The sequence below is a fragment of the Mus caroli genome, unplaced genomic scaffold, assembly GCF_978045245.1.
Source record: "Mus caroli unplaced genomic scaffold, Mus_caroli_1 scaffold_18, whole genome shotgun sequence".
In the NCBI taxonomy this organism is placed as follows: Eukaryota; Metazoa; Chordata; class Mammalia; order Rodentia; family Muridae; genus Mus; species Mus caroli.
Window position 1 is genome coordinate 87,676,886 of NW_028227273.1, and position 24,135 is coordinate 87,701,020.

At 46.7% G+C, this 24,135-nt stretch overlaps 1 protein-coding gene across 1 annotated transcript in view; it reads right to left on the reverse strand.

Annotated features, from left to right (window-relative positions):
- Positions 1 to 9,312, reverse strand: part of Sytl3 (synaptotagmin like 3) — a 64,770-nt gene extending 55,458 nt beyond the window's left edge. Inside the window, exons 1-2 of the mRNA XM_021186111.3 lie at positions 8,805 to 9,312; positions 6,373 to 6,591 (exon numbers count right to left, since the gene is read on the reverse strand). Coding sequence (XP_021041770.1) covers positions 6,373 to 6,591; positions 8,805 to 8,914 — 329 coding nt within the window. The 5' untranslated portion in view covers positions 8,915 to 9,312. The remainder of the gene's footprint in view (positions 1 to 6,372; positions 6,592 to 8,804) is intronic.
- Positions 9,313 to 24,135: the final 14,823 nt, after the last annotated feature.

Sequence of the window (24,135 nt, forward strand, 5' to 3'; positions counted from 1 at the left end):
TTTCAGGTACCCATATAGGGCAGCTTGCAATTATCTGTGACTCCAGCTCTGGATCTGATGCCCCGGCCTCTGAGAGCACCAGCATTTGCATGCACACACTCCACCCCAGACACACACAACAAAACATAAATCTTTCAAATACAAAGGGAGAAGGCGAGGACCAACACCTAAGGATGTCTCCACTGATCTCCTTGTGTGAACACGCTTACACATGTGTACACATACATGAACACGCACACTCCCACACACAAAGATATTCTATCATTTTGGATTTTTGTTTGCTTTGTTTGTTTTGGCAGTGTTGTTGTTTGAGACATGATTTCTCTGTGTAGTCTTGACTGTCCTGGAACTTACTCTGTAGACCGGGCTGGCCTCGACCTCATAGAGATCTGCTTACCTCTGCCTCTGAGAGCTGAGAATGAAGGTATGCGGCTCCACTGTCCAACAATTTTCTACCTTTTTACTGTCTGCTTTGTCTTCAAAACTTCAAAGAATATTAAAAATCTTTACTTTCTTTTTATACATGAATAAAATATCATGATCCTGTAAATAATGTCCCTGCTCTCAATCCAAGCATACACATGAAGTGACCTGTGTCGCACCGTGAGAACTGGACACATAACACTGCCAGTTAGGAACTCTTCCTGGCTATGTCTGACTATGTGAAGTACTTTATAGACGATCCCTGACTTGTCTATACCTCATGGGAAACACGACGGTCTGGAGACAGAGCTCATGGAAAGTCCCAGGGTCCAGCCCCAGCCTGCTGCCCCCAAGAAGTGAGGCTCTGGAAAGGAGGTCTCTGCTCACAGTGCTACCAGTGGGCTTGGCATTTAAAACAAACAGTGGGCGGTGAAGACACTGAACTCTATCCTCAGCACCAATTAAAAGCCTGCTTGCATGTGCCCGGCTGTTACTTTCCTGTCTTTTCAGATGGCTGGTCCTTCTTCACAGAAGGACTACATGCACAGACAAAGAGCGAATATGACATCTCGGACTTTCACAGTGGGTCACATGCCTTTGTGGGCTGAAAATATAAACAATGGAATTATGGGAATACCGAGGGTTGGTCTGAAATCTATAGGGTTCCCCCCCTAGCTTTAGGAAGTTTAACTTTAATACAAACCATAATTGTTGCAGGACCTTTGTTAAAATGTCACTTGATTTTCAATAAAACTTCCCCCATGCCATGCAGAAAACCCAACATGCCATCCCGTAAGAACACACTTATGTCTGATCCAGATCCCAACTCAGCAGGATCTGGTGATACAGGCCTGGACTTGCAGCTATGGCAGAGGCTGATGCAGGAGAATCACAAGCTTGAGTCTAGACTGCTGCGTAAGTACAAAGCCAGGGAGGCTTCTTAACTAGACCTTGGCTCAAAATGTAAATATAAGCACATAAACTCATGGGTATTACAGCCTGGTGACGGGCACTTGCCTGGCACACGCAAGGCTCCACTCCCCAAGTCCTAATCTAAAAAGTGATTTAATCTAGGGCTCAGAGGGTAGTATACTGGCCACGAAACAAACCAAACCAAACCAAACAAACAAAAACCCTTAAGTACCGGAATTCAGCTCCCTGCCACCCATATACATGTTGGGTGGGTGTGGTCACTCCATCTATAATTCCAGCATACAGAGGTGAAGACAGGGGATCCCTGAAGGAATCTGGCCAGCTAGAAGAGCCCAATTGATGAGCTCTAGTGTCAAGTGAGAGACCCCCCCAACTCAACATATAAGGTGGAGGGAGATACCTGACATCAATCTCGGCCCTCCACGCACACACACACACACACACACACACACACACACACACACACACGTACACACACGTGCTACAAAAGAAAAGGCATTCTGAACCAAACGGAGTCCCTTCTAATACATTCCAGAGTCTTATGGCAATCGTTTCTGCTTATATAATAATTCAAGCCTGGGAGGACGCCAGGTCAGCTTTCTACTAAACTCTCTCAACCCCCTCTCCTCTGCCATCATGATGGTGCGTCCAGGACACTGGAGCAATCCAGAACAGACCCCCCAGAACATCAGTACCAACTGCTGTAGTCTGAAACTCTCCATCTCAAACTCTGTGTGCTGTGTTCTATGTGAACTTGACACAGGCTGAAGTCATCTGAGCTGTAGATGGGCTGTAGGCAAGCCCATAAGACATTTTTTAACTACTGACTGATGTGGTAGGGTCTAGCACATTGTAGGTGGGGCCGTCCCTGAACTGGGGGGTGGGGTGGGGGGCCTTGGTTCTATAACAGTGGTTCTCAACCTGTGGGTCAGGACCCCTTGGGGAGTTGCCTAAGGCCATCAGAAAATACAGATATTTACATTATGACTAGCAAAATTACAGTTATGAAGTAGTAACCAAAATAATTTTATGGTTGGGGGTCAATACAACATGAAGGACTGTAAAGGGTCAAAGCATTAGGAAGGTTGCCTTGAACTTGTGACCCCCAATCCCTCAGCTTCTGGAGAAAACAGAATTACAAGCCCACACTTGCAGACCATTCCTCTTGCTCTGTCACCACAGTCTTCCACCTCAGACCACCAGATGACAGCCATAACCTGTTGTGGCTTCTGTGGATCAGAATTCACGTTAACAGCCATCCCCAGGACCCAGGACAGAAGCTTTCCATTGCCTCTCAAGACACTGTTTCTCCAGGGCTGCCTAATCCCAGCAGGCAGACGAGGATCAATAAAGAGGAGCCTAGGCTCCAGGCTCCACAGGGCTTCACAGCCTCAGGCACCCTGCCCTCTGCTTCTGCATCCCCTCCAAAATGTGGGCAGCAGTAAGCACCCTTAAGGTGGGTTGGAGCTTTAAGCAAGGCTTAAAAGGACTTTCCCACCACTGTGGTCTGGAGCAACTGGCAGCTCTGAGTCTGGCTCCCCATCTCTCCCAGTTCTGAGCTCTTGGTCTCTTATCAATCAGCAGATCTCCAAGAGAAAACTTGCCCTGAAGGAAGAAGTCGGCTGCCAAATATCTGGGGCCTCCAGCAGCTTACAGCCAGCACACTTCACTGGCCATTTGCTCTGTAGAAATTTAAGTTGTATACCATTCTTTAAAAAGAGAGTAGAGACCTGGGACAGGGGAGACTCCCAGGAGTCTATGGGGGTGACTCTAGCTGAGAATCCTAGCAGCTATGGATACGGAGACTGAAGTGGCCTCCCCCTGTAGCCAGGCAGGACTTCCAGTAGAGGGAGGGGACATCAAGCCACCCACAAAACCTTCAACCCAAAATTTGTCCTGCCTACAAGATGCACAGGGATAAAGATGGAGCAGAGAGATTGAGGGAACAGCCAACCAGTGTCTAGCCCAACTTGAGACCCATCCCATGGGAGAGAGCCAACCCCTGACACTATTAGTGACACTCTGCTATGCTTGCAGACAGGAGCCTAACATAACTGTCCTCTGAGAGGCTTCACCCAGCAGCTGATAAACAGATGAAGAGACCCACAGCCACACATCAGGTGGAGCTCTGGGAGACTTGTTGAAGAGTAGGGGATAGGATTGAGTGAGCCGGAGGGGCCAAGGACACCATGAGAAGACCTACAGAGTCAACTAACCTGGGCCCGTGGAAGCTCACAGAGACTGAATCACCAACCAAAGAGCATGCAGGGGTGGGCCTGGGTCCCCTACACACTTGTAGCAGATGTGCAGCTGGGTCTTTATATGGGTCCCCCAGCAATTGGAGCGCGGGCTGTCAGACCATTGGCTCCCTTTCCCCCATCTGGAGTGCCTGGCTAGGCCTCGGGGTGAGAGGATGTGCCTGGTCCTGCTGGGACTTCACTTCCCAAGGGAGCAGGGAGAAGGGCTGAGATTGTGATGTAAAGTGAACAAATAAATTAATAATGATAAAAAAAGAGTCTCGCCGGGCATGGTGGTGCTCACCTTTAGTCCCAGCTCGGGAGGCAGAGGCAGGCGAATCTCTGAGTTCGAGGCCATCCTGGTCTACAAAGTGAGTTCCAGGACAGCCAGGGCTATACAGAGAAACCCTGTCTCGAAAAACCAAAAAAAAAAAAAAAAGTCTCACTCCTGCATAGCCTGGAACTTACTGAAACCCACTATGCCTGTCCCTTCTTTGTATACTTTTAATTGACACCCCCAAGTCTCCCTCTTTCTGGATTTAAAAAATCTAGTTCCCTCATCCAGTTCTTTTTTTTTTTTTTTTTTTTTTTTTTTTTTTTACTGAGGGAAAAAACAAGGGAAATGTGGTTGGAATCAAGACCCTTTCCTAGGTCCCATGTGATACAGGGAGATGGCGGACAGCTAAGCTATGCAGGGTGGTGGCCCCAAGAGGACAGAGCTGGAGCAGGAGCAAGGGGTGCAAAGAGAAGAGAGAAAGTCCCACTTGCTGCAAATTAGCTTCTAACATGGCTTCCTTCATGAACCCACCTGGAGTGACGCAATGATTGCAGGTTATTTTGAAAAACATCCTTATTGTGAAATAAGGAAGCTGGGGGTTATAGACTTGACGTCTGTGTGTTTAGCGGGTCAGGTTACAGTGCTGGGCAGGATGCCCTAGGGCAGAGATTTCAACACAGAGCTCCCTCCTAGGAGAGCACCCAGCCCAGACCTTCTTTCTTGATCTTTAGTTTGCAGTTAACTATTAGAAGGGCTTGTTTAGGGCCTGTATCAGGGTTGACTGTAGACATCCAAGCCAGGTGGCTGACTGATGGAACTTCCTGGAGAAAGTTCCCCTCTCTAGGCCCACACCCACACCATGTGGTCAGGGTAGCTCATGGTCCTGCTGAGGGGTTTCTCTTGAACTAAGAAAACCTGAAGGATGCCTTACTCCAGCCATCCCAGGAAAGGGGGCAGGTGACCCAGGACAGGGCCATAGGTGCTGTGACAGAAGGGACAGGGCAGAGCATCTTGCACCTTTGCTGGATGCCTGACATGCATTAAGCCTTGCAAAGGGACAGAAAACCAAGCATCAATGTTAGGGTATCCAGGCAGACAGCCCTCCTGGTCCAGGAAGGAAAGCCAGGCTTATGGTGCTCTGTGAGTGTATGCATCTTCCACCATCTGGTCTAGAGGCCTCTGACAGGAGCAGTAATGCTTTACAAGCTGTTCTCAGACCAGTGCCTGCTCACTCTCTCTTCCAGTTCCATGTTCTCAAGACACCTACGATATGCTCTCACATGGAATGGTGGGACTGCAGGTCCAATGTGCTCTTAGTTTTCGAAATGGCTTGTTGAAAGACACCATGTCTATATTTAAAAACCTCAGTAGCAACCAGGTGCTACAACGCACACTTTTAATCCCAGTACTTGTAGGCAGAAACAGGTGGATCTCTGAGTTTCAGTCCAGCCTGGTTTATAAACTGAGTTCTAGGCCAGCCAGGGTTACATAGAGATACCCATCTCAAAACAAAACAAAACAAAACAAAATAAAATCTCATAAGAGATGTCTCACTGGTTAAGTGCACTGGCTGCTTTTCCAGAGGCCCTGGGTTCAATTCCCAGAATCCACAGTGGCTCACAACAATCTATAACTTTAGTTCCAGGGAACACAATGCCCTCTTCTGGCCTTCCTGGGCATCAGGAATACACACTATGCACAGACAGACAGACAGACATGTAAAATATATAGCAGTAGACTCGGTAAATGATCAATAGGTACCATTGATTTCTGTCTTTGAAACCACTTCCCTCATTCAAAACACAATCCCAGAAAGCGACTCAGGACCTTACTTGCATCCCTGCAGTTATTCCCTGATACTTTCCTGATGGGGATGAGGGCTAAGAAAACCAAGACATCGGGTTGGGTGTACAGTGGCCCCAAAATCTCAGCTCTTGAAAGAGGCTGGAGGGTCAGGAGCTCGGGATCAGCCTCAGCTACACATCTTGAGTTTGAAGCCAGCCTGGGTTTCATGAGACCCTCTTTTAAAATAAACAACAACAACAATAAAAACTAAGTCAATAATCAAGAAGTCCAAATAAATGACAAGTTATGGAACAGTCTATCATCAGTCACCAAACATTCATAAATAAAGATGTCTTATGTTTGATGGCTGGGTATGATGGCACATGGCTTTAATCCCAACACTCCGGAGTCGGATCTCTGTAAATTTGAGGCCAGCCTGATCTATGTATCAATTTGCAGATTGGCCAGGGATATACAGTGAGACCCTGTCTCCAATAAACTTTACATAATAAAGCCATTTTTAAAATTAAAATATCTCCTTTCCATCTGTAGCTTATGCAGCCTGGGAATCTATGAATCAGACTTGGTAGGATGGCTTTCAGGAAACACTGATGACTGAGGTGTGCTGGGCCATCCCTGAGTCCTGGGTCAGAGGAGAAACAGAGCGAGCACTATCACACATACCGAGCACATGCACACCCGACCCGAGATGCTTACCTGTCCTCAAAGCAAACCGTGCACTTCCATGCACGAGTCCTCCGCAGGAACACGCGGCACTCGGAACACACACGGTGGCTGCAGCCCTGACACACGGCCCCACGGTTCAGCAGAAGGCCCAGAGCCCGCTGGCAACGTGCACAGCACTTTCCCTTGTACTCCTGGCTAGAGCTCTTCGCCCCCTTCCACCGAAGATGCTGCAGGTGTGACTTCAGTTTCCTGTGACCCAACAAGTTGAATAATGATTGGTTGGTGTAATGATTTGTTTTCATTGCCAGCTTGGCATAACCTAAACTCATTTGGAAAGAGCCTCAACAAGGATCGTCTACCTTGGGTTGGACTGTGGACGTATCTGTGGGAGATTGTCATAAATTAATTAATGTAGAAAGACCCAGCCACTGTGGGTGGCACCATCCCCTAGACAGGGCATAAATTGTATGAGAAGGAGAAATGGAGTGGGGCAAGCAAGTAAGCAAATATACATTGTTTCCTCTCTGCTCTTGGCCACAGATGTGACGTGTCTGGCTATTTGAAGTTTCTACCTGGACTTCCCTACAATATTGGGTGGTAACCTGGAATTATAAGATGAAATCAGCCTCTTTTTCCCTCAAAGTGCTTTTTTTTCCCCCAGGGAGATTTATCATAGCAACAGAGATAAAACTCAAACAGATCTATGAAGCTAAACTACAGGAGCCTCCACAGCGCCTTACGCTAGTCTCTCACCTCAGCTGTCGAAGCCTGGGCTCAAGCGAAACAGTGTAGGTCCCAGAGGCAGCTCAGGCTCTGCCTGCCCTTTCAGAATAAAACCTTCCATACCAGTGGTCAAGACACTGTTACTATTCCAAACAGCTATTCTATTCTAAAATCCAATAAAGTTCCATTTTTCTCGGTCTGTTATTATCCCAGTAAATCAGAGTTTACAAGTACTTTTAAAGGGTTTTGAAGTAAAGGCAGGACCAGGCGTGGTGGCTCCTCCCTTTAATCGTGGTGCTTGGGACAAAGAAGCAGGTGGATCTCTATGAGTTCAAAGTCAGCCAGGTCTACATACACTGGGAGTTCTGGGACCTCTTAGTGGAAAGAGAGCTTGTCTTAAATAAATAAATAAATAAATAAGCAAGCAAGGGAAAAAAATTGTATTTTGGGCTAAGCAGACCATTTCCTTCTTTAAGAATGTTATTTTACGTGTGTGGTATTTTTTTCCACGTAGATGTTTAACATGCATGTATGTTAGTTCATCACGGGCATGCTGTGCCTGTGGAGGCCAGAGAGGGTATCGGGCCCCTGGGCCTGGAGTTACAGATGATTAACCACCATATGGGTGCTGGAATCAAACCCAGACCCTCTGGAAAAGCAGGCAGTACTCCTAACTGCTGAGCCATCTCCCCTGTAACTCTGGAGAAGTTCTCCTATTAAAAGCATTCCTTTGTACCCCTGCTTGGTGCAGAGACTGAATGGTTTCTTGTGTGCTAAGCATATCTATGCCCAACCATCTGCTTGCTTTCAAATATGCCTAAAAGCTGGGAGCTGACCTTGAACTCTTTTTTTAAATTAAAAATATTTAGATTTCTTTCAATCTTGTGAATATGAGTGTTTTGCTTGTATGTGTACATGTGCACCACATGAGTACCTGGTACCTACAGAGGCCAGAAAGGGCATTGGTTCCCCTGGACCTGGAGTTACAGATGGTTGTGGCCCATCCTGAGGGTCCTGGGAATTGAACTGCAAGACCAAAATGTGGCCTTAACTGCTGAGTCATCTCTCTAGCCCTGACTGACCTGATCTAATCCTCCTGCATCTACCCGCCACGTAGTGAGATTTCTGGTGTGCCGGAATAAGGAAAAACAAGCTATATGTATTTACAGAGGGAACCTCCCAGCTAACAGGGAGGTTCTGACCATGTCCAGAGCTGCCAGTGAGCACAAACAGCTCCTGCAACCCAGCCAGGCCAGAAAAGAAGCTCCTGTCCATAAAGGGACAGGGAACAGGCTTAGCAGGTTCACCTTCCTTTCTCTAAGCCAGCCTTAAGGCAAAAGCGAACAAAGAGAAGACAGAAATGGATTCTCCCGGTTTTCTGTTTCTGACCCCCAACCCCCGATTTGTGCCTTCAGGTACCATGGAAATCAAGGTGGGGAACCTTAACTGGAAGTTTTCCCTTGGGGGGCTGACAGAAGCCTGGCAGTGTTTCTTTAGTAGCTCCCACAAACATCACAAAGGCTCCTTTTTCCAAAGAATTGTGAGATTAATTTAGTTCTATTGCAAAGACAATCCCCATGCCTACACCTTCAATGGGCTTCACGTGGGTGAGAAGCTCAGCCCTGAGCTGGCAGTCACAAGAAAGCCAAGGAGCAGAGCCAAGGCTCTAAGCAGAAAACTCCAAGCCCTGTTGGACCGCCCCGGGTCAAAGCGCAGCCCCAGGTGGAAGCGCAGCTTACCGGACCCTTTCCTCCTCCGTGCTTTGAACAGTTTGATCACGATATAGGACTCGGAGAATGATGTCCCGTTCCAACTCCTTGAAGGACTCCAGGTCCACTTCATGGGCCATTTCTGATAGAAGGGATCCACTGTCCTGTGGAGAAGCCGGAGTCCAGCCCCTCTCTGGTTTCAGTGGTGACTGTGTTTGACGTGTGGCTCTTCCTTCCTTCCTAACTGGGTCATACTCCTTCAGAGAAGCAAAGCCCACGAGGCTGCCCCACGGCTGGAGTCGCTTCCACCCGGAGAGTGTTTTCACTGGGCTCTGCCAGATGAGACAAGCGCGTATCTTTTTCTGAGGTTTTGCCAGAGATTGTTATAAATGATGCATGGCTGCTGAGCAGATAATTTCTGTAAAGCGCTAGTAATCTCCAGCCTGAGGAAGTTGACAAGCAGTCATGAGAGAGCCCTAAGACTTAGGGCAGCAAAATTTCCCCAGAAAAATATGTCCAGGTCAGTAGAAGTGACAGAGTCCAGCCTGGTTAATGCCTTAAAACCTGTTAAAAAATAAAAATAAAAAAAGACAAAGAACTAACAAGAGCCATCATTGGTTTGCCTGGCTGCACACCTGTGCAACGTCACTCCAGAGGTGAGACCACTGGGGACAGACACAGCTTGGCGTTTTCAGCTATGATTTTCATGTATCTTTCAATACCTTGTATAATTTCTAAACTTAGACATTCCTATCAAAAATTTGGATCTTCAGTTGTGAGAGGACAGAGACCTACGTTTAATGTTAACATCTATTGTTTAATGTTAGCCATTCTATCAGTGCAAATATTAGAGAGTTCACTAATTTAGTTACATAGACCCAGATGGTCTAGCCTGCTGCATACCAGGCTGAATGTATGAATGTATGTATTTATGAATGATATAGCCCACTGCCCCTGGTGTGAACAGAACCATACAGGATTAGATCAAGCATGAGAGAAAGGGGGTACCACCCAAGGTGTGCAGGGGTTGGTGCTAGCCCAGTGGTTGTCAACCTTCCTAACGCTGCCACCCTTTAATATAGTTCCTCATGTTGTGGTGATCTCCAACCATAAAAATCATTCAATTGCTACTTTATAACTGAAATTTTGCTACTGTTATGAATCACAATATAAATATCTGATACATAGAGATCTGGTATGTGATTTCCAATGGGGTCACTACTCACAGGTTGAGAACCCTGCGCTAGAGCAACAAAACACAGCAGGTTTCCTTGGTGGCCAGTTTCTTTTGTCTAGAAGAAGAAGAAGAAGAAGAAGAAGAAGAAGAAGAAGAAGAAGAAGAAGAAGAAGAAGAAGAGAAGGAGGAGGAAGAGGAGGAAGAGGAGGAGGAGAGAAGAAGAAGAAAGGAAGAAGAAAAGAAGAAGAAGAAGACAAACATGATAAAACAACTTGTTGATCAGCAGGCCAAATGGCTAGTTCTGGGCCAGCAAAGGACCCTGTCTTAAAAAAAAAATCAAGGTGGGTGATGTGCAAGGAGCAACAGCTGAGGCTGGCACCTGGTTTCCATATGCTCGAGTATACACGTGTACCTGCACACATGTTCCTGCACACATGTGAACAAACATGCACCACACACACACACACACACTCACATACACACACACACCAGTAAAAAGTATGGTGTGGTGGGGCAGCAGAGGTGCAGTGGTGAAGAGCATTCATTACTCTTCCAGAGGTCTCAGCACTCACGCTAGGCAGCTCACAACTGCCTGTAACTCCAGCTCTGGAGGTCCAAAGCCACCTTCTGGCTTCTATGGGTACTATATTCATATGCACAAACACACACGTAATTAAAATAAAAGTAAAAATATAATGTATTAAATGCATAAACATGTATCATGGTCATTTAGCATTATCAAATGTCCTTCATACATAAGAAAGTTATTATGCCCCACCCCAGCCATGCAGTAGGTATGGTTGTAGCAAAGCCACCACAAACATGCAGAACAAGATAGGAACCTCCCATCTCTGTGATAGTCTTATGGGACCATTGTGTTACATATGTGTTCTGCAGTTGTTCACTGAAGCGTCATTACAAAGCACACAACTAACTCCACACCACTTTAATTGAAAACACATTAGCGCAAGGATGTCCTCAGCTGTCGGCTATTATTTTTTACAAGTATCGTCAGAACTCAGAAAGAGTGCCATCAATTAGGGGAATATGCATAACCACAGCAACCTCAACCTATCAATTATTTATGTCCTGTAATAGTGCTATGAGCATCATTAGGCACCGGGCCCTGCTTCTGCTTAGTTCAAGCCAAAAGATTCTGCATGCCTCCATCCACCAAGAAAATGTAGACAATTCAAGCAGTATGCTTTCTGTAACGCCATTTTGATTTTCCAGCCTAGTTCGTCCCGTAGTCATGAGGGTCCTTTCTGTACTTTGATGACTTTTGAATTCATGGATGATCAACAGACTCCTATGACATCACTCTCTTTCGACAAATACTCTTAACCCTTTATGTAATCTGTGGTAGTCTGGGGAGGCCCACACAATAAAGTACATTGGTACCATACTAAAGTATTAAAAATTGTTACATAGTAGCTTGTGTATTCATTGATATGTGAGATAATTAAGGTCCAGCAGTGATGTAATTATTAACAATGTCAAAGTGGCAGGGATAGAGACAAAGCTTTGCTGTCTCTAAGGCAAATGATGTCACAGGAGAACACTTGGGATTTCTGTCGGGAACAAAGTTACAGGTCTGGCTGATTTCACCTTGGCCTTTGCTTTCATTCACGGTGGAAGGAAATGCTAAGTTTTAGTTAAAGAATAATGGAAACAGGGCCCAGAGAGGTCTCTCAGTGTTTAGGAGCACTGGCTGCTCTTCCAGATGACCTGAGTTCAATTCTTAGAACCCACATAATGGATTACAACTATCTGTAACTCTAGTCCTATGGGGTCCAATGTCCTTTCCTGCCTCTGAGGGCACCAGACACACAAGTGGTATGCAGATATGCCCATGTAATAAAATATATTCTTAAAAAGATTAATGAAAAGAAGGATGTTGTTTCCCACAGACCAAGACAGGCTAAGGACTGTGGCCTAAGAAATTACACGTTTATTGATTTCATTGTAAGATGAAATTAAGGTAACAGTTGTGGGGGTGGCATGAACGGGAAAAGCTAGAGACCTGAAAAGGGGCTGCTTGGCCTCTGCTTCCCACCAGTAAAGAACCCTTAGGTGCCTGCTCTGTTCCTAGCCAGGCATCAGGAATCACACGGCAAGAGGGACTTCAGGAGCAGCCACCCAGCATGTCTGTGTGCCACAGCCTCAGGTTCTCCTGTTCCAACTTCCCAGATGCAGAAGCGAACTAGCGGATCTCTGTTTCAGAACTCCGTGTCTCCATGGAAAGGGAGAACAACAGGGAGATCGTGGTGGTAGCTGTGAGATGGCTCAGTTCATGAACTGTTTGCCTGGCAGGTAAGGACCAGTCTTCAATCCAGTGTCACACCTTGTAATCCCAATCCTAGGAGCTAGGCAGGAAGTTCCAGCTTAGCCTAATCAGCAAGACCCAGTGAGAGACCCTGACTCAAAAGACAAAGAGATGGCACTGGAGGAACAAGAGTGGAAGATGGGGCTGGAGAGATGGCTCAGCAGTTAAGAGCACTGACTGATCTTCCAGAGTCCTGAGTTCAATTCCCAGCAACCACATGGTGGCTTACAACCATCTGTTATGGGATCTGATGCCCCCTTCTGATGTGCATGAAGACAGCGACAGTATACTTACATACTTACATATATAAATAAATCTTTAGAGACAGAGAGAGAGCGAGCAGAGGATGATCTCTGGTCTTCATGCACACGAGCATGCAAATGCACCTGTGCACACACCCACACACACCTTAGAACACAGTGTGACCAATGCTACAAGGAGCAAGTTAGTGTTTGCGCTTCCCAAGCGTAAGCCTCTGAGTTCACTTCTGGCTGTCTTCTATTTGTGAACAGCCTGCAGAGTCACTTGCTGGTTTGCTTGAGTCTCAGTTATTTTAAATAAACAAAGCACTGGATGAGAACAGTTCCTGTGGCTGGATGTGTTCTTCTCTGGCTTGGGTCTCCAGCTTCTCAGTAAGGTAGGGTCCCAGTGAATGCCATCCTGGAGGGATAATGACAGCCTTTCCACAAGAGGAACCTGGGCTCCTCGATGCTTACCCAGAAAATATGCATTTTAGTCATGTGCATTTCAGGAATACAACTATCCATGAAACACTATTCCCTCCCCATCCTGGGCCGGCCAGGATCAAGGAGTGGGAACTACCCTGTTCAAGAAAGAGAACACTGGCTCCCCCTTGTGGCAGTATAGTGGAGTTCCCCTGCGCAATCTAGCCATCTTTGTTGGGCGTTTGTAGAGCACCAGACACTATTCTGGGCACCTCCATTTGCTGTGTCCTATGAGGGGATTATAGCAAAAGCATGTAAAGAGGAGAATAAAGTCAGAGAGACGTCACCATCAAGGAAAAGAGGCTGAAATTTCTACCAGGAAGCTGGAGTGAAGCAACTGCCCATCAGCATTAGCCGGACCTCTGATCTTCCTTGTCACCAAGGCAAAACACAACACAGCAGAACACCTTCAGGGTGCATACAGTTCAAACAAACCAAAAGAAATGCATAGGGTCTTGGTCCTCAAGCTGAGGGTCACTGAGTCAGCCGACCACACCAACAGCAGTTTGAAAGCAGATGAAAAACGATGACCCATATCATTATTATACAAACTCAAAGCCGAGGACGCAACACAAGATTTCAACTCCAACTCATCAAAAGAGCTTCAGCTTTAGCCCGCATGGATTTCTGGTATTCCAAAAGACAGAGAGGCAGTGGTTTGGATAGTGGTTTGTGAGAATTCCAAATCCATTTCGCCGTGGTTACTCTCAACTCTTGGGGACTTGGATCCCAGCTTCTCTGTACATTCAGCCAAATGGGAGACTTTATCCTCATTTCTATAGAATTTTAGTATCTCAGATACTTGGTGAGCATGGAAGGTCAGTAAAGCCTTCTGTTTGAAATGTGTCTTGTTTTTGTTTTGTTTTGTTTGTTTGTTTTTGCCTTAGAAGGCTGTCCTGGCTAGTTTTATGTTAACTTGACATAAGTTAGAGTTATCTGAAGAAGGAAGCCTCAGTTGAGAAGATGCCTCTATAAGATCCAACTTTAGGACATTTTCTCCATTCGTGAGCAAAGGTGGGGGGAAGCCTAGCCCACTGTGGGTGGGGCCATCCATGGGCTGGTGGTCCTAGGTTCTACAAGAAAGCAGGCTGAGGAAACCACAAGGAACAAGCTAGTAAGCAGCACCCCTCCACGGCCTCTGCACCAGCTCCTGCCTCCAGGTTCCTGCCCTGCTTAAGTTCCTGTCCTGACTTCCTTCAGTGATAGACTAGGATGCTATGATGTGGAAGTAGAAGCCAAGTAAATGCTCTTTCCCCCTCAACTTGCTTTTTCATCATGGTCTTTCATACAAGCAGTAGCAACCCTAAGAGGGTTGAAAAGACCCTTTCTAAACATTATCCCAAGGTCATTTATGACAAGAGTTAGTGGAAGGCAGGGTTTGTAGTGTGCACCTGACATTTCACACTCAGGAGTCAAGGTCAGAAGGCTCTCAAGTTCAGGAAAAACTGCACAGAAAGTCTCAGAAAATCAAAAGGATGGACTAGCAAGCCAGTGGGTGATTGCTCTGTGGTTGCCGGTGTCTTTTCATCATCATGCCGCTCAGAGGCTTAGGACATTCTGTTTACTATGATTGAACACTGGAACTTGCTACAGGCTTTCCTTGGGGATTGTACTACCCCTGGTTTAGAGATACGTGTACGCTTCTGTTATCGAACTGTGCTGAAATCCCTTACATGGGTTGACTTTCTTACCAACTTATGGGGAAAACCGCACAACCTGGCGACAGAAGTTAACTCACAGAGGGATGCCGTGCATAATCAGGATTTTCAAGGAAAGCGGCTACTGTGTACACTGAAGGAAAAAACTTTGACCATTATTTACCATCCGAGAAAGACATCACCACTTACAGGATTTGGGTCAATAAATCACAGGCCAGCAACAGTGTGTGCGTGCGGATACCATCAGCCACAGATGTCTGGTTACCTCCTCTGTCAGCTGATATTCTTTTTTATAGAGAAGTTCATGTCACATCATTATAACACATACCTATTTTTTATTACTGTTACAATCATTATATAAGTTATGCTGTGCATACACTAACTCCAGGAGAGAACGGGAGGCACAAGGCAGTTCCTATAAAAACTGGTTTCTGAACTTATGAACTAGTCGACCCCCTCATTGCCCAGGTGGCTTCTATATTAATGCCATCACTCTTGTTCACTTTCCAACTTGCCATTGGTTTGGAGGAGATCGGGGCAGAGACGAATAGAGAATCGGTTGGTTTGGAGCTTATAAACAGTTTTCTAAGTTAGTTTGACTATGAACTAAATTCTGCCTGATTTCTGGGTTGTAACGAAGCTTGTAGTTGCTCTTTCAATAGCAGTCACTTAAATGACCTCCGGTGTTTATCTACATCCTCGGAAGCTTCCTCTTGGCTAGGTTGGCGCTGGACTTTTGGGAGTCGTTTGCCAATGTGGAGATTCTACAGTGGAATTCTTTTTTCCAACTCACTCAGAATCAGCTCCTGTTGGGCCCAGCAGCATCTCATGCAATCTCAGCTGCTTGGGAGGCTGAGGCCTGCCCAGGATAGTTGGTGAGGCTTTGTCTGAAGACATAAAACAGTGGGCTGTGAGCACAGTCCTGGGTAACATGCTCGCCTAGGATGCATAGAGCCTGGCTGATGAAAAAAAATATTGAAACTACTCTTGGTTCATAGTATCCTTTCCCCAGAAACTTCTTTCCTTGAAAAATTGCTAATAAAATTCTCCCTAGTCAATACAGGTTTTTCTATTATAGTCAGAAAGATGAACAGGCCCATCAAAGAAGCCAACACTTACAGTTTTAGCAAGAATAAGAACGTGGTCACAAACTTGATTTCTGGTGACATGCACTACCAAGAAATTTTAAAAGGACTTTGGGGTTTTTCAGGTATTTAAAAAAAATATGGATGAAACAAACATACTTCTTCTCTTGGATGCTTTTCAGTTTTGTAACATTTTTGAGTGAGCGAGAGGAGAAAGTGAAGTCTCATGTACCACCCAAGGGTGGGTTTGTGCTTCTCCATCCTCAGTGCTTCCTGCTCCTGCCCTCTCCCCATGAAGTCATCTAAGACCCGTTCAGATGGGGCCAGAGAGATGGGTGGGTGGGCAGTGCTTTGTGTGAGGACATGAGTTCAGATCCTCAGAGCCCACGTAAAAGCTGAACAGCACTCTACAGTGAGGTGAGGGGTCAGAAGACTCCCCCAGAAACTTACCGACATTGAGAGCCTCCTCAAACAAGGTGGAACATGAGGACTGGCACCTGAGGCTGCACTGAGACCTGCACTTGCACGCGCCTAGCAGAAATGGCTCTTCTTCGAAAATCAACCCACGCCACGCCCCTGCAACCACAGATTATTGACCACATCACATTAGATACTCTTCCATATTCTCTCTACTCTTCCTTCTGGCCAACTAAATTCCGTTTACTCTAAACAACTGAGGGCAATAAGAGGCTACTATCCTGTAAGTAGCCCTGTTCTGTCCCTCGCTTCACCGCTGAGGTCTTGAGCAACTTACAGAACTCCACCCACCCAGGACTTAATGTTGTTACTCACAAATCAGAGTGACACCCAGGGTGTTCCTAGGCCTTTGACAGTGAAGTGTGGATACAGATAGAGAACACGGCATGCTGTATGGCAGGCAGGAAGTGCCGGCTGATATTAGGAGGACTCACAGAACTGCTGGGTGTTGGCTAGATGTATATCAACTTGACATGAATTATAGTCATTTGAGAGGAGGGAACCTCAACTGAGAAAATTCCTCCACAAGATTGGGCTGTGGGGAAGGCTGTAGGGGCATTTTCTTAATTAATGATTGATAGGGGAGGACCCAGACCATTGTGGGTAGACCATCCCTGGGCTGGTGGTCCTGTATTCTACAAGAAAGCAGGCTGAGCAAGCCATGTAAACCAGTAAGCAGTACCCTTCCATGGCCTCTGCATCAGCTCCTGCCTCCATGTTCCTGTCCTGACTTGCTTTGGTGATGAACAGCATCGTGGACATGTAAGCCAAATAACCCTTTCCGTCCTCAACTTGCCTTTGGGTCATGGTGTTTCACCACAGCAAGAGAACACTGACTAAGACATGTTAGTCTTGGAAGGGCCATACAGGGTGCCAAACGCTTCAGTCAGTTTTTCCTTATTTCTAGTCAAAACCAATCACCCCTTCACCTTTAGCCTCCATTCTTTCCACTCTGTGTTTCTCCATAGCGAGCTCAGTTTCATTTCGTGCTGGCGTGTTTCTCTCTAATGGGAGTCTCGGGTTACAGTAGGAGGTACCCAGTGCCTGGCTTGAACTGAGAAACGTTGTGTACACCAAGACTGGAAGGTTTACTAAAGTCAGAAGCAGGAGGCAGCAGGGCAGGAGAGAGACAGTCAGGGATGGGAATATGCAGAAAGCTGCAGTGTCAGAACTCTGAAGCACACAGGCAAACCTGAGTCACTCCTAAACTCGAAACGAACTCTAGAAATGATCACAAGCCAGTGATCTCATACAGACTGTCACAATGGCACAGCGAGAACCCCAAGACCTCCCAGACCCAGTTTTCTACGATGTCTATAATCCTGTTTGTTCAGGAAGGAGAGGAGCAACAAGGGAAGCCGTTTCTCTGGGGCTGTGTGGCGCAGGGCACTGTGTCTGAGGGGCCCCTAGACAGCCACAGCCCTCCCACTCAGGACCTGGAAGCAGCAGACCACGCCCACCTGTCATACAGTGTCTTTCCTATCATGCCTCTAATAAAGTTTCAGATATAAGTAAGCATTAGGCATCAAAGGTTAGTAATACAGAGGTTACCATAGTAAGTCATTCCATTTCTGTTCCCACAAGCACCCTGACAAAAAGCAGCGTGGGATGGGAAGGGGGGACCCACATTATTTGGCTTACACAGTCCATAACAGAGGGGAGGTCAAAGCAGAAACTCACAGCCTCAAAGAGAAATGAATGTAGATCTGCCACCAGCTCCTACTCAGTTTTCTTTAACACAGTTCAGGGCCCAGCCAATGAAACAGTCCGCCCATATCAAGGTGGGCAGTCCCACATCAATTAACAATCAAGGGCTGAGCCCTGTGGCACATGCCTTTAATTCCAGCACCAAGGAGGCCAAAGCAAGCGGATTTCTGTGAGTTCAAGGCTAACCTGATCTACTAAGCAAGGCCAAACCAGTCAAGGAGGCTACCAATAAAATAGGCTCCACCCAGCAGCTGACTCAGACAGGTGCAGACACCCACAGCCAAACAGTGGATGGAGCTTGCGGACTCTTAGGGAAGAATAAGAGGAAGGATTGCAGCCCCTAAGGGGGCAGGAACTCCACAGGAAGAACAACAGAGTCAGCTAACCTGGACCCTTGGGGCTCTCAGGGTCTGAACCACCAACCAAAGAACATACACAGGCTGGACCTAGGCCTCCCTGCTCATATGTAGCAGATGTGCAGTGTGGTCTTCATGTCGGTCCTGAACAGCTGGAGTAGGGGCTGTCCCAAAAGCTGCTGCCTGCACTCGCGCTGTGTTCTACTAGCTGGGCTGCCTTGTCTGGCCACAGTGGGAGAGGAAGTGCCTAGCCTCACAGAGACTTGAAGTGCAGGGAGGGGGTGGGGTGTACCCAGGGGGAGGGCCTACCTACTCAGAGGAGAAGGGGAGGGGGGATGGAGGAAGGATTGTGGGAGGGGGTGACCAGGATGGGGGCAGTGAGCAGGATGTAAAGTGAAAAAGTAAATATATATATATATATATATATATATATAATTTGAAAAAAATCCAACAAAGTAAATAGTCGAGACAATCGCTCTCAGGCAGACACAGAGGATAATCTGTTGGGGTTAACTCTTTAGAATCGCTCTTTTCAAGTTAGAAACCAACCACCACACAGGCCACAGTAAATTATTTAGAACATGTGAAATGCGTACTTCTAGAATTAGCCATTTCAAGTTTTTGAATTATGGTTGCCCTGAGTAACTAAAAATGTGAAAGATGTAACCATGGTTCAGGAGTGGACTGACTGTGTTTCTGTTTTGTCTGTGTAGCCATATTGGATCCCAGGGGAAGGGTGGGCTACAGCATCCGGACCGTCTGCGCACGGGACGTGGTGCAGCATCCGGACCGTCTGCGCACGGGACGTGGTGCAGCATCTAGCATCATTTACTGACCTGCTGCTGCCAGGTGTGAGGAATTGCAAAGGCAAAACCAAGTCGGACCCAATCTATATTCCAGAGGCCAGAAAAATAGCGGGCAAACAAACCACTCACACTCCAGGAGGATGGTTGGGAAAAGAAAGCAAGCTTTAATGCACACTGGGAGGGAAGAAAGGGCTGGAAGAACCAGGGAGGGCTGACTAGGGCACAGGGGTGGTGTCTACGATGGGGAAAGTCACACAGCTATAGAGACTTCATATAGAACAGCGGCCTGTCCTGGCTTCATTTCTGGGGCTGTGATAAAATATCCCAACCAAAGCAGCAGAGAGAAAAGGGATTGGTTGTAGCTTACAATTCCAAGTTCACTGTGGGGAAGCGAAGGCGGGGTCTCCAGACAGCTCTACAGTCGCACTACATCCATAGACAAGACAGAGAATGAGCACATGCAAGTTTGCTTGCCTGCTTAGTTAATTAATTCATTTTGTGATTAGCTCAATCCTCCTACTTTTATACAGTTCAGAACCCCCACCCCCACCCCTGTCTAGGATGGTGGCACTCACACCAACTAGCTCAGTTAAGGGAATCTCTCACATACATGCCTCCAGACTGTCAAAATGCAGACAGTCCCTCACTGAGACTCTCCTGCTAGGGAATTCTAGGTTGGGGTGAGTTGACAATTAAAGCTAACCACCATGCAGTCCCAGAACACTGTCTCCTCTGGGGATGTCGAAGCCATCTATGCTCTGTGGCCTTTGCACAGTGACAATATCAGCAAACCTCACACTCTGGGACAAAACCTGTCCCTGTGGTTGACACATGCCTGCAATCATTCTTGTTACAACGCTGGTTGCTGCCCTGGGCCCGGCAGCCGACCTTGATTCAGGCATCTGGAGCTGCTGGCAAGGGGGCCAGAACAGGAAATGGAGAGTGGAAAGACAAAGAGGGTGAGAGGGGGAGGCCGTCCCTGTTTGTAGCCAGGCCCTTGCTTCTTTACCTACTGATGGGTGTTTTGAGCTGGCGGCCACTGAACCAAAGGAAATAGATGTTGGTCCTGTGTTGTTTGGGGGCAGCACACCAGCAGAATGGAAGTGAGCAGGTAGCAGCCTGCGTGCTGAGAACACACTGTCCCACCCCACCCGGCTCTGTTCCCACAGCCTGCAGGCCACAGCCGCTCACTGAGGAGCCTCAAGCTGTTGGAGGCTGCAGCTGTTCCACCACAGCTTTTTTTTTTTTTTTTTTTTTTTTTTTTGAGAATCTTCTCAGCTTCAGGGTGGGACCACAACACTTCTGCCTCCAACACAAAGGACAAGCTGAGGTGACCAAACAGACCTTCACACTGTCCCTGAGAAATTACACTCTTTATGTTTCTTTTTTTTTTTTTTTTTTTTGGTTTTTCGAGACAGGGTTTCTCTGTGTAGCCCTGGCTGTCCTGGAACTCACTTTGTAGACCAGGCTGGCCTCGAACTCAGAAATCCGCCTGCCTCTGCCTCCCAAGTACTCTTTATGTTTCTTGTGTAGCTTCTTTCTCTATGAAGGTTTTTGATAGCCGAAAAGAACGCGCGCCCACCCAAGGCAGAAGAGGAATAAAGAAGAGCGGCTATCTCTAGTTCCAGCCAGAACTGGGCTCCCATTTACAGGCTTCCAAGATTTTACATAAATGAACATTATCAGAAAGCCTTGCACAGGAAGGGAATTGTGTGCTCAAAAAGTTTATCTTTGCCGATTATCATTAATCGTTGGTGGGTTTTCTAGGGAAGCCAAGCCCTGGCCAAGGTCCCGTTTCTTTAATGTTTATTTTGACAGTTTTTACAAGGTGGGACAGCCTCAGATCCCTTAGAACATAGTCCCGGAAGGCTATCCCAGTGGGACAGAACCATGGCTCTCTGTGAGAGTGCTATGTGTGCTCCTCATTTTGGTGGATCTGTGCTACCCAGCTTTCCCCTGCACCTCCCATGGTCTTGTAGAATCAGAGTAAAAGAGAGAAAAAAAATCAGGATTTTCATGGTTTAAACTTGACTTCTTCACACAGAAGGTCAAAGAAGTAAAAATTAACACAATATTGCCATAGCAACCACAGACTCCTGTCACTATGTTTTTTGTTGTTGGGATAGCCACTGTTAGTTTAGTACTCCCTCTACGCCCGGCAGTTTAGCAAGTATGTTATACACTAAAGGTCTCTGTGGCAGGCTGAAGTCAGTGTACCCATTCTACAGATTTGAAAATGGAGGTAGGGCATTTGGTAATTTACCTGACGTCACACTGGGACTCTGAAACCTGAATCTTTGTCTGGATACAGAAGTTGAGAAGTTATAGTCTCCAATTAATTATCTTGTCGGAATGATTTTTTTTCCTCTATCAACTCTACTATCAATAAAGATCTAATATACACTTTCCTTTCACAACTTATGTCATACTGAGGTATCTATTTGGGATTGAATAAAGCTCAATTAAGAGAAATTTAAGGGTCTGGTGGTTCATGCCTTTAATTTCGGTACTCAGGAATCAGAGGTAGGTGGATCTCTGTGAGTTCAAGGCCAGCCTGGTCTACCTATAGTGAGTTTGAGGCCAGCTTGTCTATATATAGTGAGCTTAGGTCAGAAAGCTCTACAAAGTGAGAACCTGTCAAGATAGAGAGAGAAAATAGGGTTTAAAGTAGGTCCCAGGCAATTTTACTTCTTTATTGTAAAATTATATTTATCTTTCATCTTCAAACTAGAGGTCAAGGTTGATGAAAACAGCCTAAATCAGTGAAGCTGACTCAGAACAAAACAAGTGGTGTACATAAGACCTTGAAAGCCAAGGAAGCCAGATGATATGCTATTGCCTAAAAGCTCATGCCATGCGGCTTTGGTATGCTGTCTCCTGTTTTGTTCTTTAAATCTTAAGTTACTTTCCTGATTATTTCCTGATTAGAACATCATTACTCTCTCTCTCTCTCTCTCTCTCTCTCTCTCTCTCTCTCTCTCTCTCTCTTTCTCTTTCTTTTTTGAGACAGGGTTTCTCTGAGTAGCTCAATCTGCCCCAGAACTTGATTTGTAGCCCAGGTTGGCCTCAAACTCACAGAGATCCACCTGTCTGTGCCTCCTGAGTCCTGGGTTTAAAGGCGAGTACCACCACTGCCAGGCTCATCATTACATTATCAATGTCTCCTATTCAACACAATCACAAGGCCTGCTATTCCTGCCATCAATCTAGGGACAGCTCTAACAGCTGAAAGACCATGAGCTCCCATGTAGACTCTGGGCTTCCTCCTACCTTAATCTGGAGCATGTCCTGATGAGGAAGTCAGTTCCTTCACCATTGACCTGTGTGTCTTCTTCCTGCCTGCCAGGCACTGGCTGAGGCTGATGGTTTACATGGCTGTCCCAAGTGTGGTGGTGGCTAATCCCACGTCACCAAGGACCCAGACAGCGGAGACGTCCTAATGCTACGCCAAGGAGCTCACATGAGGATTTTACACTGCAAGCTAGAAGATAAGAGACTTCGGTGAAATGTCTCGTCCTTCCCCACAAACGCCCAGCAGAGCCCAGGGTGTTTCCTGTGTGTGACCTCAGGTACATGACTAATGACACCACAGAGAACAGCTTCTCATGGACCGTCATGGGCATTTCTAGGGTAAATTTTTTTGAAGGCTGACATGCATGCAGGAGAGTATGTAAATCATATGCATATTTGTCATGTTCTGAATGGCTGTCCCTTCTCAAACTTATTCAAATGTAACTGCCATGGCATTGGGTATCAGTGGTGTGACAAGAAGGCCACAGGGTCTCTACTCTCAGGCTAGATTAACAGTAGCATCCTGGGAGTGGGCCCACTGATTCAAGAGTGGGTTTCTTATATTTTTGGTTGTGAGCCTAGCCTTCAACGGATGAGACATCTCTCCAGCCCCAAGAGTGGGTTTCTTATAAGAAAATGAGTTTGGGTGCTTTACTCCTCCTCCTCCTCCTTTTCCTCCTCCTCCTCCTCTTCCTCTTCTTCTTTCTCTTCCTCCTCTGCTTCCTCCTCCTCTTCTTCTCCCTCCCTTCTTTCCATCTCCACCTCTGCTATGGGATGCCTTCCCTCTGTATATGACCTAGACGCCAGTATCAGGACCCTGAACTTGCCCACCTCCAGCATAGATACTGAAGGTTGGGATGTAGTAGGGAGACTAAAGTAAGAGGGTGAGCTTTGGGGGCTGTGGAGATGGTTTGGCAGATAGAAGACTAGCTGTCTGTCTTAGTTAGGGTTTTGCTGCTGTGAACAGACACCATGACCAAGACAACTCTTATAAGGACAACATTTAATTGGGGCTGGCTTACAGATTCAGAGGTTCAGTCCATTATCATCAAGGCAGGAGCATGGCAGCATCCAAGCAGGCATGGTGCAAGCAGAGCTGAGAGTTCTACATCTTCATCTGAAGGCTGCTGTGAGGAGTCTGGCTTCCAGGCAGCTAGGATGAGGGTGTTAAAGTCCACACCCACAGTGACATGCCTACTCCAGCAAGGCCTCATCTTCTAATAGTGCCACCCCGTTAGCAGAGCATATACAAACCACGACACTGTCCAAGCGTGGTGACCTGAGTCTGGACTCCCAGTACCCACAGAACAGCCAGGTGCAGAGGTGTCATCCAGTGCTGGGGAGGAGCGAGTAGAGAGAGGCAAAAGAGTTTGGGTACTCTCTTCTTCTTCCTTCTCCTCCTCTTCCTCCTTCCCCTTCCTCCTCCCTAGGCAGAATGGCAAGCTCCAGGTTCAGTGGGAGACCTGATTCAATAAGAAAGAGTAATAGCAGGTTATGCTTATGCCTACTTCTGCCTTCTACAAATGCATACACGCGCGCACACACATACCACATGACCACAAATAAATACATTAAAAACTGGAGTAAAGGGTAATACCAATCTTGAGCAATCTCAAGCAAATCACTCTGTCAATCTCCACTTCCTGGTGAGACTCACTAGGCTTGCCTCCTGGCCTTGTAGCCTGCTCCCGTTCAATCGCAGTGTTTGTGGTGTGTCTGTTATGGGCTGGGTACCCCCACAGGGGTTGCGATG